Source organism: Phyllopteryx taeniolatus, chromosome 8 (genome assembly GCF_024500385.1).
Source record: "Phyllopteryx taeniolatus isolate TA_2022b chromosome 8, UOR_Ptae_1.2, whole genome shotgun sequence".
NCBI classification, from domain to species: domain Eukaryota; kingdom Metazoa; phylum Chordata; class Actinopteri; order Syngnathiformes; family Syngnathidae; genus Phyllopteryx; species Phyllopteryx taeniolatus.
The window spans coordinates 2,327,543-2,346,717 of NC_084509.1; the positions used below are offsets into that span (position 1 = coordinate 2,327,543).

The 19,175-nt window shown below is 40.6% G+C and overlaps 1 protein-coding gene and 1 long non-coding RNA gene across 2 annotated transcripts in view; one reads left to right on the top strand and one right to left on the bottom strand.

Moving 5' to 3' along the window:
- Positions 1 to 14,135, bottom strand: part of LOC133482499 (cGMP-inhibited 3',5'-cyclic phosphodiesterase 3A-like) — a 65,724-nt gene extending 51,589 nt beyond the window's left edge. Inside the window, 2 exon segments of the mRNA XM_061782688.1 lie at positions 13,310 to 13,553; positions 13,555 to 14,135. Coding sequence (XP_061638672.1) covers positions 13,310 to 13,553; positions 13,555 to 14,015 — 705 coding nt within the window. The 5' untranslated portion in view covers positions 14,016 to 14,135.
- The window catches only part of LOC133481984 (uncharacterized), a 141,251-nt gene that overhangs the window by 82,914 nt on the left and 39,162 nt on the right, over positions 1 to 19,175 (top strand). The gene's annotated exons all lie outside the window — the stretch shown is intronic.

Genomic DNA, 19,175 nt, shown 5'->3' on the forward strand with positions numbered 1-19,175 from the left:
ATATATCTCCCGGTGCCTGCGTGGGTTTTCTCCGGGCACTCCGGTTTCCTCCCACATCCCAAAAACATGCATGGTAGGTTAATTGACAACTCTAAATTGCCCGTAGGTGTGAATGTGAGCGCAAATGGTTGTTTGTTTGTATGTGCCCTGCGATTGGCTGGCAACCAATTCAGGGTGTACCCCGCCTCCTGCCCGATGATAGCTGGGATAGGCTCCAGCACGCCCGCGACCCTAGTGAGGAGAAGCGTCTCAGAAAATGGATGGATATATGTATATATACATATTCTGGGGCAGCGCAGTGGGTGCAGGGTAGGTTAATAGAAGAGGGGGTTTTCTCCGGGCACTCCGGTTTCCTCCCACATCCCAAAAACATGCATGAATTGGAGACTCTAAATTATCCGTTGGTGTGAATGTGAGTGTGAATGGTTGTTTGTTTTTTGTGCCCTGCGATTGGCTGGCAAACAGTTCAGGGTGTACCCTACCTCTCGCCCGCAGTCAGCTGGGATAGGCTCCAGCATACCTATGACCCTAGAGAGGATAAGCGGTGTAGAAAACAGATATATATATATATACACAGAACACAGCCTCACACAGTTTCCCTACAAATTGGAGAACAATGAATCAAAACTGTAGTCGTCTGCAGGCTTCTGTTCAAAAATTTACATAGGTATGTCATCTCAATAAATTAAAATAATGTATATGTGCCCTGCGATTGGCTGGCGACCAGTTCAGGGTGTACCCCGCATCCCACCTGAAGATAGCTGGGATGGGCTCCAGCGCGCCCGCAACCCTTGTGAGGATAAGCGGTACAGAAAATGGATGTATATTCTAATTTATCGAGATTTACCTGTATATATACAAGCAAGTGTATGTATAGTACATCATGTTTTCCCTCCATAAAAGGTGCATTTGTGTCACACGAGACTGAACTGTTTATATTAACAAAAAAAAAAATTTTCACATGTAATAGGATGGCATTCCAGAGAGGGAAAGGAAGGTTACTAATATAGCATATGACGTCACGGGCCGACTGACAGCCTCTCTACAAAGGCAACGTAACCTCAGCCCTTACTGTAGCTACTCTATGTACCTCATCAATGTGTGCCTGCAGCATCTGTGAGTGAGACACCCATGTGAGCATTATGAGCCATAATGGAAGAGAAATAAAAGCACTGCTAGATGCATGGGATGCAATTATGCCCTTGATTATCTGATTGAGTAATCTACTGGCAAGATGGACAATCCAACACAAACACTGTCAGTAGACCTTTGACAGAGCACAAGCCACAAGGAAGTACACACACACACACACACACAAAGAACGTCTTCTGTGATACATACTGTAGCTGTTCAGTAACAGACACTCAGTAAAAACAGATGGTAGCATTTGCAATAAATATTTAGCTGACGTGTGCTTGTGAGTGTACACCGAATATACAGTAATTTGCTATGCTTGATTGTTTATACTGTACAGTACTGTGTGTCTCTCCGAGAAGGAAGGACTGAATAGATGACCTAATTTGCACTGAACCATAATAAAAAAAAATGTTTTTCTACTTTAAGTAATTGTATTGGACAGAACAGTAGTTAGTAGTGTTGCTCTTATAGGTTGTGAGTTTGTGTGATGGATCCCAGAGCACAGAGCGGATGCCGGAAGGTTTATAATTCCTTTTAATGTCCAAAACAACTTGCAACAACAAAATACGGGAACGGCGATACAAAAAAACTTGCTAAGCGATGAGCATAACAGCAATCTGAGTGAGGGAAACCAGAAGGACAACATTAAGCAAAATCTAAAGGTACGCTCAAAAGGTAAATACTGTAAAAGATCTCGGAAAAATCTAAATTTGACCTTCTCTAAACTTTTGAAGGCACATATCTAGCTGTTAAGTGTTTCACTACATCTTGCACAATTTACTGTTCTCTAAACAGAAGGTGAACAGCAAAATTGACAACCGGTCCATGAATCAACCAATACATTTCAAAGGACGTCGGCATCAATGCCTTTCTGTGACTCTTCCAGTCTCTCTGTATCCCTGTTTCACGCTCTAAGCTCAGTGGCCACTTTCCTCTGAGAACATCCCGTTTGAAGCCCTGCAATAGCAAGGTAGGCCTTGGTGTCATTATGTTAAAATATCAATAGCATAATGAAGAAGACTGTTTCGATACAAATTCTAATTAAACCAGGAAATATATTGGTCGGAGCTAACACCTGTTGTGAATTTTGATGTTGAGCTACTTGTTAGAGAACAGCACATTTAGCAAAAAATGTAGTGAAGCATTGAACAGCTGGAAATGTGCATTTGGAAGGTTAGAAATGTCAAATTACAACTGTTGATTTAGATAATGTGGACTCATTCTTCCAGTTACCATACAGCAATTGCTTTGGAAATCACAATGAAGAAATAGCTAAACCATTGTATTTTCACTTGTTTCTGTGGGGTAAATGCATGGTCTTTGCCTATTAGCCGAATGAAATAACCCAACATTTGTAATAGTGAGTCTACCCTATATTTTAATAAGACTTGTTGGTAATGGCTACCATTAGTCTTATCTCAGCCATTAACACTGCATCGCTGCAGCAGTTGAACAGCTCCCATGTATGGAAGTAGCTGTTAAAGCTACAATATCTAGTTGTTGTACCTGAAAATAGCAGCTTCAAAAGAATATGGTTAACTGGCTTGTAACAAAGATTATGGTCATTTAAAAAATAATAATAATTCATCCACTTTGTTGGTCTAGATCATTGGTGGACTGGCCAGGACACCTATTAACTAAGGATAGCAATGGTGCTAATGTTACCTAAAAAACAACAACAAGCAAATAAAACAAAGAAACATATTCCTTACTGCTTCTTTAGAAAACAAGCCCCCATGTACACTTGTAGAACAAACTTCCTTTACATTGTGAATAGCATTTTATCTTGTCTCTCGTTAGAAATACAGTACTATGCAAAACCCTTCACTATTATATTGTAAAAGAGCAAATAGTAAGACAAATTTAGTTTTCAGGAGTAGCAAGAAGGAAAACCCCATTTCAATTTTTGGAGTATCCATGTAAACATGAATGACATTATTTGTGTCACTATGACATCAATGAACAGTCCACCCCCATCGGATCATAATGGCACTGCTAGTCTGTTTATTATCCTCCATGAAACAGGAAATAGTCAGCTAACAAGCAAACACAATTTATTTGCGCCTTTTGTTAACAGCTCGGCCTTGACAGACATCTGTGCTCAACTGTGACATCCTCGTCATATAATTCAAATAATAGGACGGCGCTACTTTACTGAATGTAACAAGAGTGAGATTGTTGAGTAGAGGGTGCAAAGATGGATATATGGATGGATTTACAGTAGATTCGACACGTACGTGCCCAGACGAAGCCCGCCTGCCTCTCACCGAGCATATTTTGGAGCTAAAACACACCTTTGAGTAAGTAACAAGGCAATCCTTGTCCAAGGCCACCAAACCTCAACTGGACAGCAAGCAGGGAAGCCACTATATGTTTGTGAGAGTGTGTATGTGTATACACACCAGGTTAAAAGTATTTGCTGCTGCCTTTTAAAAGCAAGTTGTAGCAGCTTACCTTCATACTTTTTTTTTTTTTTTTTGCTTTTTTTTCTTCTGGCGCTCACCTCTCCATGTGAAACCATTATGCCATGGAGCCACATTCACATCGCCTGTGATAAACGAACGTAAACAAACACAAGCACCGACAAACAATGTGTGATTAAGGTCAACTTTCTTCAGCACTGTGCATCTTGAGTCCAAGCGAGTGCTCAAGAGCGTTATGTTTAGTTTGAGCGCTGCGACCAGCTCGTTGTCCTTTTACCATCAACACTTCTGCTGTGCTTGGCAGCCGACCACCTCCCTCCCCCTCTCGTTTCCTCCCTCGTCTTTCAACACTTCGCCTTTCCCCTAAACCTCTCTCCTTCCGAGATCTCTCCCCTGTCATGCAGTAGTTCTATCATGCGTGTTTGGCCACTAACAGACTTTGCTGTTTGACTGTAGCTTTAGGCTAAATGCACATTTTTCATTCATACTATTATTATTATTTTTTTATTATTATTCTTATTATTTAAGGTTTACCATGGCAATCTCTAATGGTATGATATCAAAACACCAACAGCAGATATTGATATTGCCACTGTGTACTTAATGACAACAGTGGAACCCCCAAAAGTTGCACAATTTGGACTTCAATCAATGCATCCCTCAAATCAAACATAAACTTGGAGGTCAAACAGTCATCATGTCTGTTCACGAGACCTGAGTGACTCTTGTCAGATTTAACATCAGCGTGCTATGCCTTAGCTATGTTTTTGTTTTGTTTTTTGGTGATGCCCCCGCCACTGATGGCAAAGAGGTTGGCCACCTATTCACACTGCACTTAGCATATAAAGAAATAGGTGCTGTACAGCCAGGCTCAAAGAGTTGTAGCTTGAATAAACGAGATTTTTTGTGGAATCCCAACAATTGCATGGAAGTGGTTTTCTTTTTCACTCCATGCACCACACGAACTCTAACCAAGCTATTGCTGTTCCATTTGGCAATGTCTTTGTACCTCAGGATTAGTGTGTTGTTTTGTGCACTTTAGAAATTCAAAATTAAATTTAAAAATGAAATCTTTTGCAGCCGGTGAAAATTGCATAATCAGCACCAATTTGCGATTACTTGATTGGATCGGGACAACTCAATTTAAAATATTGGATTAAGCTTTTATGATGACAATCGTTTGAGTGGAATGAATGAATTCACTTTACATCATACAGTGTGCTTTGAGAAACTGCTTTTGGAATTTGAAACTTGGATGTCATCCAGGTTCCACTGTGTACTCAATGTAGAAAACACCAACTAAACATGTTTTCACACCCTGTGACTTCATCATTTGGGAACTCTACTAGACTTAAAACTGCTAAGACAAGAACCAAGTGCTAAATGTGAGAATGTTTTGAGCTGATTATTGACCATAAATATTTATTTGTGATGATGCAAGCAGGCATTGAATTATGCTAATTTAGCGTAAAATATTAATGTAATGCATTGATAATAGTGAGAGGTTTGTGAAAATGTAGTTTTACTTTGCTATTAATCATTAAATGTTGATTTATTATTCCGTATTATGAGGGAAAAGTGTATTTGTTTCTTCACATTTCACAATCATTTCACTGTTCTGTATGCTTAACATGCCAGAAGACATATTCTTCAGCTTTTGTTTATTATTAAAAATCATATACTGATAGTAATATTTGCATGTATCTGATTTCTTTTTTAATTTTACCTACAATTTCATATGTTTTGATATTTGTCGGTTTCAAGAAAGATGCCCACGGCCTACTGTTCTTTTCTGGTACACATTTACATATGGTAGCATAAGTATGGTGTCAGAAATCCTGATGTATGTACAATACATCAGGATATATGTATATATAAATATTTATTTCTGGATCTGACACACGCAACTCACATGTAAGATTGATTGTGAGATTTTCTGTGATTTAGTATAACAAGATGACAAAGGTGGCCAGATGACAAAATGTTGTTTGTCACATTTGTGGTTTGAACCACAAATATCCTCACAGAATATATATTCTTTATCTAGTAATATGACCCTGCCCATTGCTACACATCCTAATAGTCTCACAATGGTGGGTTGCTACTTTTAATATACCGAAGAAGGCAAAATGTACCGATTTTTCTGCAAGCACCTAATATATAATTCACTAAAATAAAAAATTAAAAAAAACCTCGGGAAAGCTTTTGCTTTGATGATTTTTGGCATGGCTTTCTTCAGACAGTACAGTGTAATTGACAGTGCTTAAATTACTTTGATGCATGCTGCAACAGATCATTATTGGGATTGTTCTGATTCTTTTAAGAATTGCATCATGAATATTTCAGAAGTACCTTCGTCTGGAACCATTAGATAAAAATATGCGAGAAATGACTGTACTGTACTTTAATAGAGTGACTGATGATCCATAAATGTTAGTTTTGTATAATCCCAGCCCATTTGCTAGTTACAATGTCTATTAAAGGAATGTGTCAAATTATTTAAGAAAGCATTACAGATCCCACATTTATCCCATTAATTCAAACGTTATTGGCTTCCTATCGAGAAGTTAAACTCTCAAAATGTTGTGTATTTATTTGAAATGAAGGCCAATTTTTTCAGTGGTCCCTAAGGAAGCACTAATAAGCTTTGATGAACTCAGCGAGCTCTGGAAACCGGAACAGGTTTTGTGTCTCTCAGGAAATTCATTTGCGTCAAAGACAGAATGTGGGCCTCCCCTCAAATAGACTTCTGAGCACATCTTTGCTTTAAAATCTTCTGAAAGTCTCCTTCCCTCCCTCCCTCCCTCCGTCCCCCTCCCTGACACAGATACTGCAAATGATGTGATGATGAATATGTTATGCAACAGAGCATTGCCTTATCTGAGATCTGACCTCTATTTGTAAAGGGTTAAATATTTCAGAAAAAAACATTTACTCCTCAATTGTACTCTTTTTCTTACGATTGAAGTGCAACCTCAAAGGCATTGATGAACCTGAATAGCAGTTAACTGCATTTTTTTCTTTTCTTATTTAAAACAACATCAGCTGCCTTCCCTCAAAATAGTCCACTCACGAGGACATACTTTCAAGTGGCGGTTATCATTATAAACTGGTGGGAGAAACAGTCACATCGATTGACTTTCATGTTCTCATCCATGAGCAAACACATCGTGCTCCAGTCCCCCCTCTTCCAACTATACTGGGAAATGGCACTGTGATTGGCCCCGCTGTATTAAATATGGAGTTGTTTTCATTTATTTATTTTTTTACCGTCTGTCGGACCATGGTCTGCCATCCTGCACCGTCGTTTCTCTGCTGTGTGGGGCAATGAAGTCCTTGGCTCCAAGTCTCACATAACCAAACTTTCGATTAGACTTTGGGGATTGGGATCATCAATGATAGAGCAATATGAACTCTGGCGATACGTGGCTGTTTAAGATCAAAACTGTGACCTAAAGTCATTCTATTGACCTACTCCCCTCCTAGCTAACTAAATAAATACAAACATTTCAGGAGTGTAATGAATCGCATCAAACATACCTACAGCCTGTTGTTTGTGAGCATTGTTGTGACTTTTACTGGTGGTGCTCATCTACTGTTCCTGTACAGATAGCCATACAGTATGTTCCCAATTTGATTGACTTAAATGTACTGTTGTAGTCTCAGTCTAGCTATCTCACAGGAATAATACATGTCTTATTGTATTTTTCTCACTTTCTCCCACCAGATGTGACCATACCATAGCGTATTGCACACAAGTGTTATATCAGAGCGTTTTCCCCATATAAAACGTCACTGGTCAAAAGACTAAAGGTTTTTAGGAAGCCTGAGTTCAGAAAACTGGCAGCAGAATATTGCACTACACATGTCTAAACATTGAACACATTCTCATAAGCAGCATGAGATCATGCCCATCCCTTGATAAAATACCATACACATCAACAGCAATACATTAATTTAATAACAAGACAAAAATATATACATAAATAAAGTCAGTGAAAAAGGTGAAATATTTTCCTGATTCCAGTTCAGTAAAAGTGCCTGTCTTGCCTCTGGCTCGGCAGGCTGTACCAGCCAGCTTCGTAAATACTGCATCAGAAATGCTTGATGAAAACCCACTTCTCTCAGGTACAACTGCACTCTGGAGAGCTTCATTATCTACAGGCCTGTACCTAAAGCCTGGTGCACACACAAATATTGTCAACATCTTAACACATTTTAAAAATGTGAGGGACCATCCATATGAGAATATATTTTTACATTTTTTTTTTTAAATAAATCACTGTGTGCTATCGTTCATATAGTGTGTGTTGTAGGAATGACCGACAAAGTGCACCAGCCACTTAACGATCCCTCCACTGACATAAGCCCAAAACCAAAAGTCTGGTGTACCTCGAATGACCTGTAAAAGGCAGCATGGTTCCACACGGCATCCAAACTGCCAGAAAATCAAAGAGGAAATAGTAGTAGGAGTAGTAGTAGTAGAAGAAGAAAAAGAAGACGCTAGGCTAACTGTTAGCTAATCTGGCAACTCTCTTCCGAGTCATTTCTATTGTAAAACACATAAAGCACACATTATAAAACACTCAAATCAGTTAATCTTCCACTTCTGTGGTCCGGCAACAGCGCAAGCTTTACTTTGCTACCTGAGTGGCCATTGTTCCATTTCACAGCACCATTACAGAGCTTTTATATAACTTTATATTTCATAATAGGATGAAATGGTGAAAGGTGAACATTATGTAAAAAGTGAGATGTGGTATGCTGGTTATTTTAAATAATTCTCTTAACTTTGGCGCAAAGGCTAGTGGTTACACCCGGGAGTTATCAAACTTAGCACACCATTCCAGACACTCTAGTTTGGTTTTCTAGGATCAGGATATAAGCTGCTTTTCACAAAGCATTCCTGGTAAATTAGCGCATCAGATGTGTAAAAGTAGAGCGAGGATTTCTGTCCCTTTCAGACAGAACTTACTGAAGTGCATGTTCACACTGTCATTGCGGCTTGCACCATTAAGATAATTAGATGTGTAGCGACAGCATGTCACAAACAATTGCTAAAGGCATGGGCAGTGTGTTTCGGATATTAAACTTCACATTTTGACCGCAACTGACTCATGTTTCGTCTATGGTACTACGTTGGAAGTTGGCAAGTTCCCGGGTCCACTTCACCCAACAGGTATATTCTTATCAAAACACATTTTTAAAAATGATTCCTTAGCATATGCTTTCACTTCAAGAGATGTCAAGAAATGAAAAGACTCCCTCGCTCACACAGTTCTCCAAATAAGAGCACAGTGTGCTTGCTTCAAGCTGTTTATTTGTCACTCCGAGTTTAAGTTTACTGTACAACTGGCAAATTAAACAAAAGTAAACATTGTATAATCCAATACCAAAATGTTTACTCAAACCATATAATAACATCAGTCTGCTAGCTCAGTGCTAACATACCACGCAATCGACGGGCTAACAGATATCAGCATTAATGTTACGGTTAAAAAAAAATGTAAACAACTACTACTTTAACGCTGGAGACTTTCAGCTTTATTTTGAGGTTATTTACATCAAAATCAGGTGAACGGTGTAGCAAATATAACAGTTTGTGAATATGCCACCCACTTTTTAATGGGGTCGGCTAGCTGCGTGCTAGCATCGCGTATCCTTCGTTCAAACCAAGTTTCTGTTGTAATCAACATACAGGAGTCACGGACATAGTGATGTTCAGCGAGTTGTAATTGCAGGTCATCTGTTATATGTACCAGAGATATTGCATTAGTGAGCTAAAGACTCGGTAATGGTGGCAATGGTCTCGCTAGCGTCATTATGAATCCCACTAAAGGCCTAGGCAGGACGTGCCGCGCTGCAATGTGATTGGCTGCTCCATCGCTGGAACAGTATGACGCAGATGATGTGTTCTGCCTAGAACTAGAGTGTGAATCGTAAGAAAGACTAAAAAAAGTACAACAAATATTGAATCAAAACAGGCTGCCTAGATCTACTTATGTTGTTATTGATGTCGCTACTTGGCACTTTTTCTTAACCAACTGGAAACTTGATTGGCAATCTATTGCCTGTTAAAGCATAAATGATGGTTTATACCGCTGTGCTAAGTTTCAATATTTTTTGAAGTGCAATTTTTGTAAACAGAGCCTGAGTCTGTTTTATTTAGATTTGTTATCTATATTTATTGTTCTACATTACAATGTCAATGTTCATTATTCTTAGAATTAGATAAAAGTGTGTGATCTTAAAAAAAGGATGCACTTGAATTATTATGCTCTAACATCATTATATCAGTGGCATAAAAAAACATCTGCGCTGCTATCGTTTCTCGTGATAGTTTTCGGGAAAATATATCATCCTAGAAAATTTGCTATCATGACAGGCCTAATCACATAATATCCTGAGAGAGAACAAGAGCAATGAATAACACAAAAATATTTTACAAACAGTGTAAAACAGTAGCACCTGTAATACAAACCCACAATATAGTGGGACTGCGAAACAAGAACCGTGATATAGCGGAGGATTACTGTATCTGTATTCTGTGATGATAAGTTGCAGGGACTCATTGTTCCCGGGTTGGGACTCATTTTGTCCATGACGTGGATCCCGGGACTCACAGTCTCAACTGTAAAATGATCTATGTCATTCTTATTATAAATGTCTGCAGTTCCAGTACATTGTGACTTTTGGGTAAAAGATGTGTTTTTGACTTATTTTCGAATGCTGATCCTGCATTATTTGTGCGTACGCATGGTCTGAGGAGGTTCAAGTAACAACAAAACAAAAAACAAGTACCAACATACAATATTGAGGAGTCACAGTCAAACGTGCGTACCCACAACTGAAGCACAAATCTGTGCATACACACTGTTAATGAATGAGCCCCTATAAGTGCTCCTTTATACCAATGGTCAATAAACAACCAGCATCAAGAAAAGATAAAATGATAAGTGTTAAACCTCAGTTGACAAGTTCTAAGCTCGAAAGGAACGTCAGTTCCAGAGACAAAATTTATATTCAATGAGAGACAAGAACAGCCAGTTCCTGGCAGGTATACAAGTAATAGCAATGAAGTATCTTTGAAAAGGCTTTTAAGGATGAAACTAAAAAGACATGTTCTCATTTGACATCAGATGTTATCGCTTAATCTTCACAGTCTATGTATCCCCTCTGACTTAAGCCCACAGCGAGTGGGCGTCGGCAATGATCGACTGATCCATTCAATGACTGCACCCGTGCATTCCAGCAACAGACTCTCCGTGCTTTGCTTTCTAGCCACAGTTACATGTGAAATTATAAATATAGTTGAGGACTTATGTAAAACACAATACACCATACATATATACTGCATAACGGATATACAGTTTGACAGTGCCACGGAGGAAACCGTGTCACAGGCGGCTCCAGCAGCCCACAACCCTAGTGAGGATAAGCGGTAAAGATAATAGATGGATGTTGCATTGAGCAGAATAATGCACCCAGAGGGGTTGTGCCATTTTGGAGGTCTGGTGGATGTAGGCCATAGCTGATGTCATCTAATGCAAACTAGTTGAAACTGACTCAAGAGCACCTCTCTATTGGTTACTGTCAAGTATTGCATACCATTTTGCTTCACTTGCCTCAAGATAGAGATAATTAATGAAGTTATCACAATCAATTTAAATTGGATAACCAATGCCCAATTATGCCCAACCCAAGTAAAGGAACTGTTAACAGCCAAACATCATTGTGGTGTTTCTTTTTTTGGGGGCGGTGGGGTAATGAGTGCTGTGTAAACATGCAATGGAAAATACAGTAGCTCTGAAGGACACACAACCCAATCAAGAGTTTCTTTCGACTTCAAATTAACGTTAAAGTCGCACCAAAGTCACTTTCGTGTTTTGTTTCCAAATACATTAAATATGTTTGAATGTAAGTGCTGAAAACGTGCAAAGACTGAGAGCAATTTAGTACTGAATTGTTGTGATATATATAGCCTAAAACTCTTTTTCGCCATCTCAGCTGGCTAATAACTGCATCATGGAAGTTTGCTTTCAAGCTATGCCTAGAACCCAAAATATATATCATCCCTGAAGTGTTTTGTCTTATTTGGGTTAGTGTCACTGCTGTGGTGAGCCACGCACAGCTTCGCACAGCAGGCCAACGGGGACTTGGACGGCTCCACTGCAAAGTGGCCTGCTCGTAGTAGCTAAGCTATTATGGATTAGCCGCTAGTGGACTCATGGACACGCGGCAGACCGGCTGACCTGCGGACTGCTGTCGGCTCCATCCAGTATTCCACAGCCTTGCTCGATGTGCCGCGCGTAGCTCCCCATAACAGAGACACTTGAGGAAAAGTTAACAGTTTATTACGTTCGCTAGGCCGCGAGCTAAGGAGCGAGCAAGCTAAGAAGCTAAGAAAGTCACTCGACCGCGGCGGGGTCATTTAAAACGTCAGCTCCTCGCTCAGAGTTGTGTGTGGGTTCCCACATAACAGCCACACGGTAAACTTAACTGCTGATTAACCATAACCAGTAGTTGACTACAGACACGAGCACACAGCGTATGGGCAAACATATTTTGAAGGACAGGTGATGGTCAGGCGGCACGGTGAAAGACTGGTTAGACCGTCTGCCTCACAGTTCTGAGGACTGGGGTCCAAATCCCCGGCCCCGCCTGTGTGGAGTTTGCATGTTCTCCCCGTGCCTGCGTGGGTTTTCTCCGGGCACTCCGGTTTCCTCCCACATCCCAAAAAGCATGCTAGGTTAATTGATGACTCTAAATTGCCCGTCGGTGTGAATGTGAGTGTGAATGGTTGTTTGTTTGTATGTGCCCTGCGTTTGGCTGGCAACCAGTTCAGGGTGTACCCCGCCTCCTGCCCGATGTTAGCTGGGATAGTCTCCAGCACGCCCGCGACCCTAGTGAGGAGAAGCGGCTCGGAAAATGGATGGATGGATGGATGGATAGAGGTGATGGACAGCTCGAGGGTGGGCCATATTTTAAATTGGTGATGTTTTTTTTGTATTCATTCAAATTTGGCAGGCCTTTTTAAAAACACTTCTCAGTGATGTGTCAAATTTACATTTTTTGTTTTGGGGGGGGGCCTCTTTGTTGGGTCTTTAAATACATCAATTAACCATTAAGATGCATCATCCATCCATCCATCCATCCATTTTCTGAGCCGCTTCTCCTCACTAGGGTCGCGGGCGTGCTGGAGCCTATTAAGATGCATCACTTGAGGACAACAAGCAGTCAGACAGTCAAACCAGAGCATGAGTCATAGTCAAATTTACTTCAGAAATACTTCAAAACGCAAGACACGAATAAATGTTGATTCGCCGCTAAACTACAATGATAAATGTGGTTTAAATGAAGTTATGAAACACATGCATCACTTCTGGACCGGCACATGATAAGTGGTTAAATATGCCACTGTGACCTCTGTGCACATGCACACACGAAAACATATTAATGTGCACAGCAGTGATAGTATCTATCTGCATGACGACTCAAACTGATGACCACATGAAACAGCAGCGGCAGAGTGCGAGTGCAAATCAGGCAGGCCGGGTGTTGCTGCATCTGCAAGTGACACCCCCAAACATGGATGCTCGTGATGGCCAGTGCTGATACACGAATCGTTATTGCACGCTACGTGCGTCCTGTGGGTGCAACTTGCGTAAATACGCTACACGTGTCGCGGCGAAACAGGCCCACGGCGGCTGGAAGGTCATAATGCTGGTTTTAAGGTCCACACGCCTTACCTGGTCCCGCGGAATGCAAGGCAGCGAAGTCCTGCGGTGGGACTTGCTGTTGCTCTGACTGTGAGCCATCATCTCCGAGGCTGCTATGGAGCTGGACCTCCGTCTCCGCTTGAAGACAGGGATGTCCTCCTCCTTCGCCCCGGTCACTGAGCCACAGCACCCCGTCCCGCTGGTCCCTGGGGCCGGCAGGAGCCGGTCAGCATACCGCGTAAGCGAAACACCCAGCGGGCAGCCCAGGTAGAGTCTTCCAGCCGGCCTGGACTCTGCTCACGCAGACGAGAGCGAGACGGCCTTTGGTGAAACGAGCCGAGGGTGGAAACTGCCCCCGTTCGGACGAGCTGCGGGTGTCCGGGCGGCCGAGAACGAGGAGAATGAAGGAGGTCCGACTGCGCAGCGGCTCGGCTCGAAGACCAAAAACAGCGGCAGGAGTATACCGACGTGACGACCCCAAACAAGGCACATACGACTGGAGGAACCACGGAGGGCGGGGACCGAGTTGGAGACGCAGGAGCACACGAGCGAAAGCACGCAGACCACAGTCAGAGCCGCTCCGTCGACGATTTAAAGCAGCCTGCGCATCCACAGACGGACCGCGATGCTCCTCCGCGAGACGGGACCAAAGTTCGGCTGCGACGGCGTGGCACGTGCTCACGACGCCGGTGCTTGGAGAGCCTCTGGAGCTGTCGCCCTCCAAGACCAGCATCATCGGTCGAGAGCGAGAGCCATGCTGTCAAACCAAACATGGAAAGCAGTTTGAACATTTGCTCAAGATTCTTGAGCATCAGCTTAACCCTTACATACTGGGTCGTGTTTGACAGCAATTAAAATACCCTAAATGGCATTCTTTCACCTTGAAATTTGAGTACGTTTCCTAAAGGTGAAAATATATTTAGATGCTTACAAGTGCAACAAAATTTGAGTACACTAAGGATGAAACTTTGCGAAAATGATTTTAGATTCACCGGTATGTTAAAACAAGGAAAATGGTTGGGAATATTGTGAATCTGTCCATGCCATAAAGGTGTCCATTTTTGTATTTTTATATTTTTTTTATGCGACAGTGGTAACAGTGTTCTAGCAGGAGCGTGTTTCTGCAGAAACATGCACCTGTTAGTCTTTGAAGGGGCAAGGGGGAATCTCTAAACAGTAATTTATAGGGCCTATGTGTATTTTTATGTGGCAGTAGGGAAGGCGTTCTCGGGAGAGTTTGCAACACTCCCGAGAACGCTCTGTGTTTCCACCACATTTGCGCAGGTTCCCTCTAAAACATGTCGATTCTGGTCTTTCCAGGGTCATGGCCCATGGGGAATCTCGAAACAGTAAAACAACTTGAGAATTTTTGGGGGGAATTATTCAATAGAAGATCCCGCTTTTTGATATTAGATGTCTGTGGTTTATCCATAAACGAGCGGTATAAAACATTACAAAAAATACACTTTTTTCTTTCCTATGAAACATTTATTAAACATTAGTCATCCGTTTATTAATATCAAGCAGGCTATTCATACATTTTCTAAAGATCTGTAGCTCATAATTTGAAATAGACAATCATCACAAGGATATTCTTGGAACCCGGAACATAATTTGTGTGCATGGAAAATGAACAGTATCTCAGGGTTAAGGTCCAACCGTGGATACTAGTGAGCGTTTCAGTGGTAGGGCTAGTAGTGCACAGTTTTGCCTCAGAAGTACAACATATAGTTGTCCTACTACAGCAGTATGCCAAAGTTGTCCTCATAGTGAGGACAGAAAATTCTAGTACATGGACTGTGAGCTGGATATCACGAATATCAAAAACTGCTCAAATGGCTTTAAATCAAGCAGGTAACTATTACATGACACATGCCTACTAGGCCTAGTAGTGTTACTAATGCAGCACAGTCGTTTACTAGGAAGGTTTAATTGTGGCACTAGCAGCGGGAAAAACATTATTACTAAAACACAGCCATCACACTAGTGCCCCTGAGTCATTCTAATTGTCAAAAAGCATACTCGTAATTGGACCTTAAACTGGATAGCAATTTTACTGACTAAATGATGAAACGGCTTTCTATACATGCAGTCGAGAGTGAGGATAGCTACATGTTCCACATCTATTTCTTGTCATGAGAACTGCTGTCTATGCATCTATCACCAAAAATAACTGATCATTAAAAGATACAAAAAACATAGATATATATACCACCACCATATATACCACAGCCTTCACCTGTTCGGTCCACATTTTTAGGATACATTTAAAAAGAGACTAAATTATACTAATTTGTAATACAGTATGAAGTTGCATTACAGTATAGGTGCTACATTACCTGCTGTAGTGATTTTGTTAGTTTGTTTGCCTCACACTGTGTGACATCTCGTTCTAGGCTATTTTGGTTTGGTATCGGTGACCAGCAGATTCCACTAAGTACTAAAGGCCAGTTTAACAAATGTATACACCGTAAATCTGTACCAGCCCCAAATCGCACATTAAGCTGTAAGAAAAAACAGACCAACTCCCATCATTTTCATTTAAGTGTTTTCAACAGTATATCTATTGCGACCAAATAAACAGAAAACATTCCATTCATTGTGTTGCAACTAGTAAGTCGATAATTCTGGGTTCATAGCTGGACAGGCGGTCAATTTTTCCATTCATGTTTAAACTCAAAACTCAGTCTGACATGATTTAAATGTTTGGATGGGTCAAAGACCTTGATTCTGCTGTTGGAGTCCGAACAAAAAAAGAAATGTTCTACTTCATCAAATAATTTCCATTTTTCATGGTCCTAATGTCCAACAAAAAATATTCTTGCCTTCATAATTTATAATGTAACACAATATAATAAACATACTTTAAAGCATACTGAAATTTCAAAATACAGTGTGTTCGAAATTACAGAATGACTCATAATGATATATTTTAATGCTGTTATTGTTGACTAATTGGCTCTGTCATGGTGAACTATACCTTCAGGCTCTGCAGAGCGGGAGAGGAAAATAGAGAAGAAGTTGGTGGTAAACATTTGAAAAATCTAAAAATACCCGTCAACCACTGAGGACATAAAGAGGATTGTAAAAGGATTGTTCTCAGATCTAACCACGGATAATGTATGGTTGATCACCAATCATTGATTTGTCCGTTATATTGCTTGTAGAGTGATAAGCAAGATTCCGTAAAAGAATTATCCAGTGGTGGCATAAGCTTCAAGCAAGAACTATTAATTATTATTCTTTTTTTCAGGCGTGCAAGGAGAGCTGTCAGAGTCATGGGGCCCACAAATAGTGTTGTGCCCCTCAGCTGCTAGTGAGGGTTTGGTCCCTTGCTGAAGGGCACCAAGACAGTATTCAGGAAGCTGACAAGCATCTCTCCAAATAAATTGCAATTTCCATTGCAACAGGACCTGAACACTGATTCTATAGTTCCAAAACTCAAGTACTTACAAATGAGCTACTGGATAAAAATACAGATAGAGGTCGCTTTCCAGTTCATTTCGACTCATACTAATACAACCCCAATTCCAATGAAGTTGGGATGTGTTAAACATAAATAAAAACAGAATACAATGATTTGCAAATCATGTTCAACCTATAATTAATTGAATACGCTACAAAGACAAGATATTTAATGTTCAAACTGACAAACTTAATTGTTTTTAGCAAATAATCATTAACTTAGAATTTTATGGCTGCAACACGTTCCAAAAAAGCTAGGACAGGTGGCAAAAAGGTGCTCATCAAACACCTGTTTGGAACATCCCACAGGTGAACAGGCTCATTGGGAACAGGCGGGTGTCATGAATGGGTATAAAAGGAGCTTCCCTGAATTGCTCAGTCATTCACAAGCAAAGATGGGGTGAGGTTCAACTCTTTGTGAACAAGTGCGTGAGAAAATAGTCGAACAGTTTAAGGACAATGTTCCTCAACGTACAATTGCAAGGAATTTAAGGATTTCATCATGTACGGTCCATAATATAATCACAAGGTTCAGAGATTCTGCAGATATCACTGCTTGTAAGTGGCAAGGCCGAAAACCAACATTGAATGCCCGTGACCTTTGATCCCTCAGGCGGCACTGCATCAAAAACCAACATCAATGTGTAAAGGATATCACCACATGGGCTCAGGAACACTTCATCAAACCAATGTCAGTAAATACAGTTCGGCGCTACATCTGTAAGTGCAACTTGAAACTCTACTATGCAAAGCAAAAGCCTTTTATCAACAACACCCAGAAACGCCGCCGGCTTCTCTGGGCTCGAGCTCATCTAAGATGGACTGATGCAAAGTGGAAAAGTGTTCTGTGGTCCGAAGAGTCCACATTTCAAATTGTTTTTGGAAATTGTGGACGTTGTGTCATCCGGGCCAAAGAGGAAAAGAACCATGTGTCCAGACTGTTATGGACACAAAGTTCAAAAGCCAGCATCTGTGATGGTATGGGGGGGGGGGCTGTGTTAGTGCCAATGGCATGGGTGACTTACACATCTGTGAAGACACCATTAATGCTGAAAGGTCTATACAGGTTTTGGAGAAACATATGCTGCCATCCAAGCAACGTCTTTTTCATGTCTCCCACTGAAAATGTGTGGCGGATTATGAAGGGTAAAATACGACAACGAAGACCCCGGACTGTTGAACAGCTGAAGCTGTACATCAATCAAGAATGGGGAAGAATTCCACCTACAAAGCTTCAACAATTAGTGTCCTCAGTTCCCAAAGGTTTATTGAATGTTGTTAAAAAAAAAAGGTGCTGTAACACAGTGGTAAACATGACCCAGTCCCAGCTTTTTGGGAACATGTTGCAGCCATAAAATTCCAAGTTAGTGATTATCTGTTAAAAACAATAACGTTTATCAGTTTGAACATTGCATATCTTGTCTTTGTAGTGTATTGAATTAAATATAGGTTGAACATGATTTGCAAATCATTGTATTCTGTTTTCATTTATGTTTAACACAACGTCCCAACTTCATTGGAATTGGGGTTGTATGTTTTGGGCGGTAAACACTCATGTGGCTTTCGTTGTGATGGTAATCGCTGAATCAGCTTTGGAAATAACAAATAATAAATAACCCAACAATGAATTAAAAAAAATAAGCATAACACAAAATAGTCAAAGCCATAGTTCCACAGACTTTTTAACCAAACTGTACTGCTTTGTAGCAAAAAGGTTTTGCATTGTGTTTACTGTCAGTATTAATAGATAGTGCAGAGAGGATTATACATCAATGTTCTTATTTGTATGCATGTCATGCTGGTGACCTTAACGTATTAAAAAAAAAAAAATAAATGTTTGGAAAGAGAGAAAAATGTTACCAGGATTTGTACCTGTGCTCCACTGCTGGTCTCAGTCCAATTTATTTGCATTAGGTTTCTCCATCTTTCTCTCACTCTTTCACTGCAGGCACCTTTGGTTGACCCTCACTCTCTGTCAAGCTAACTACCAAGTGCATCCACTGACACACACACACACACACACACACACACACACACACACGCATCACTACTTATTCCAAGACTCATCCAAAATTCCAGTCAAACAGAACAAATATTAAACCTAATATGTATGAGATTGAAAGGTCGGTTAGCTACAAACTTTGACTACTGATGCAGCACCTGATTTGATAGTTCATATCTAAAAACAATACAATACAATACAATGAAAAAAATTAAGGATCATGTATTGTAAGGCCATTGCCAACCATATTTATTATCACTACTTAGCCATAGGGTGGAAGGAATATTTAATATAGTCATATTCTGATAAATCACATCACTGTCAGAAAGCATGACACATTGTGTACACGTGGCCATACAAAGGATTATCAGCAAATGCACAATTCATGCGCATACATCTTTAGCAAGGGACAAACAGTGTATTCACTGT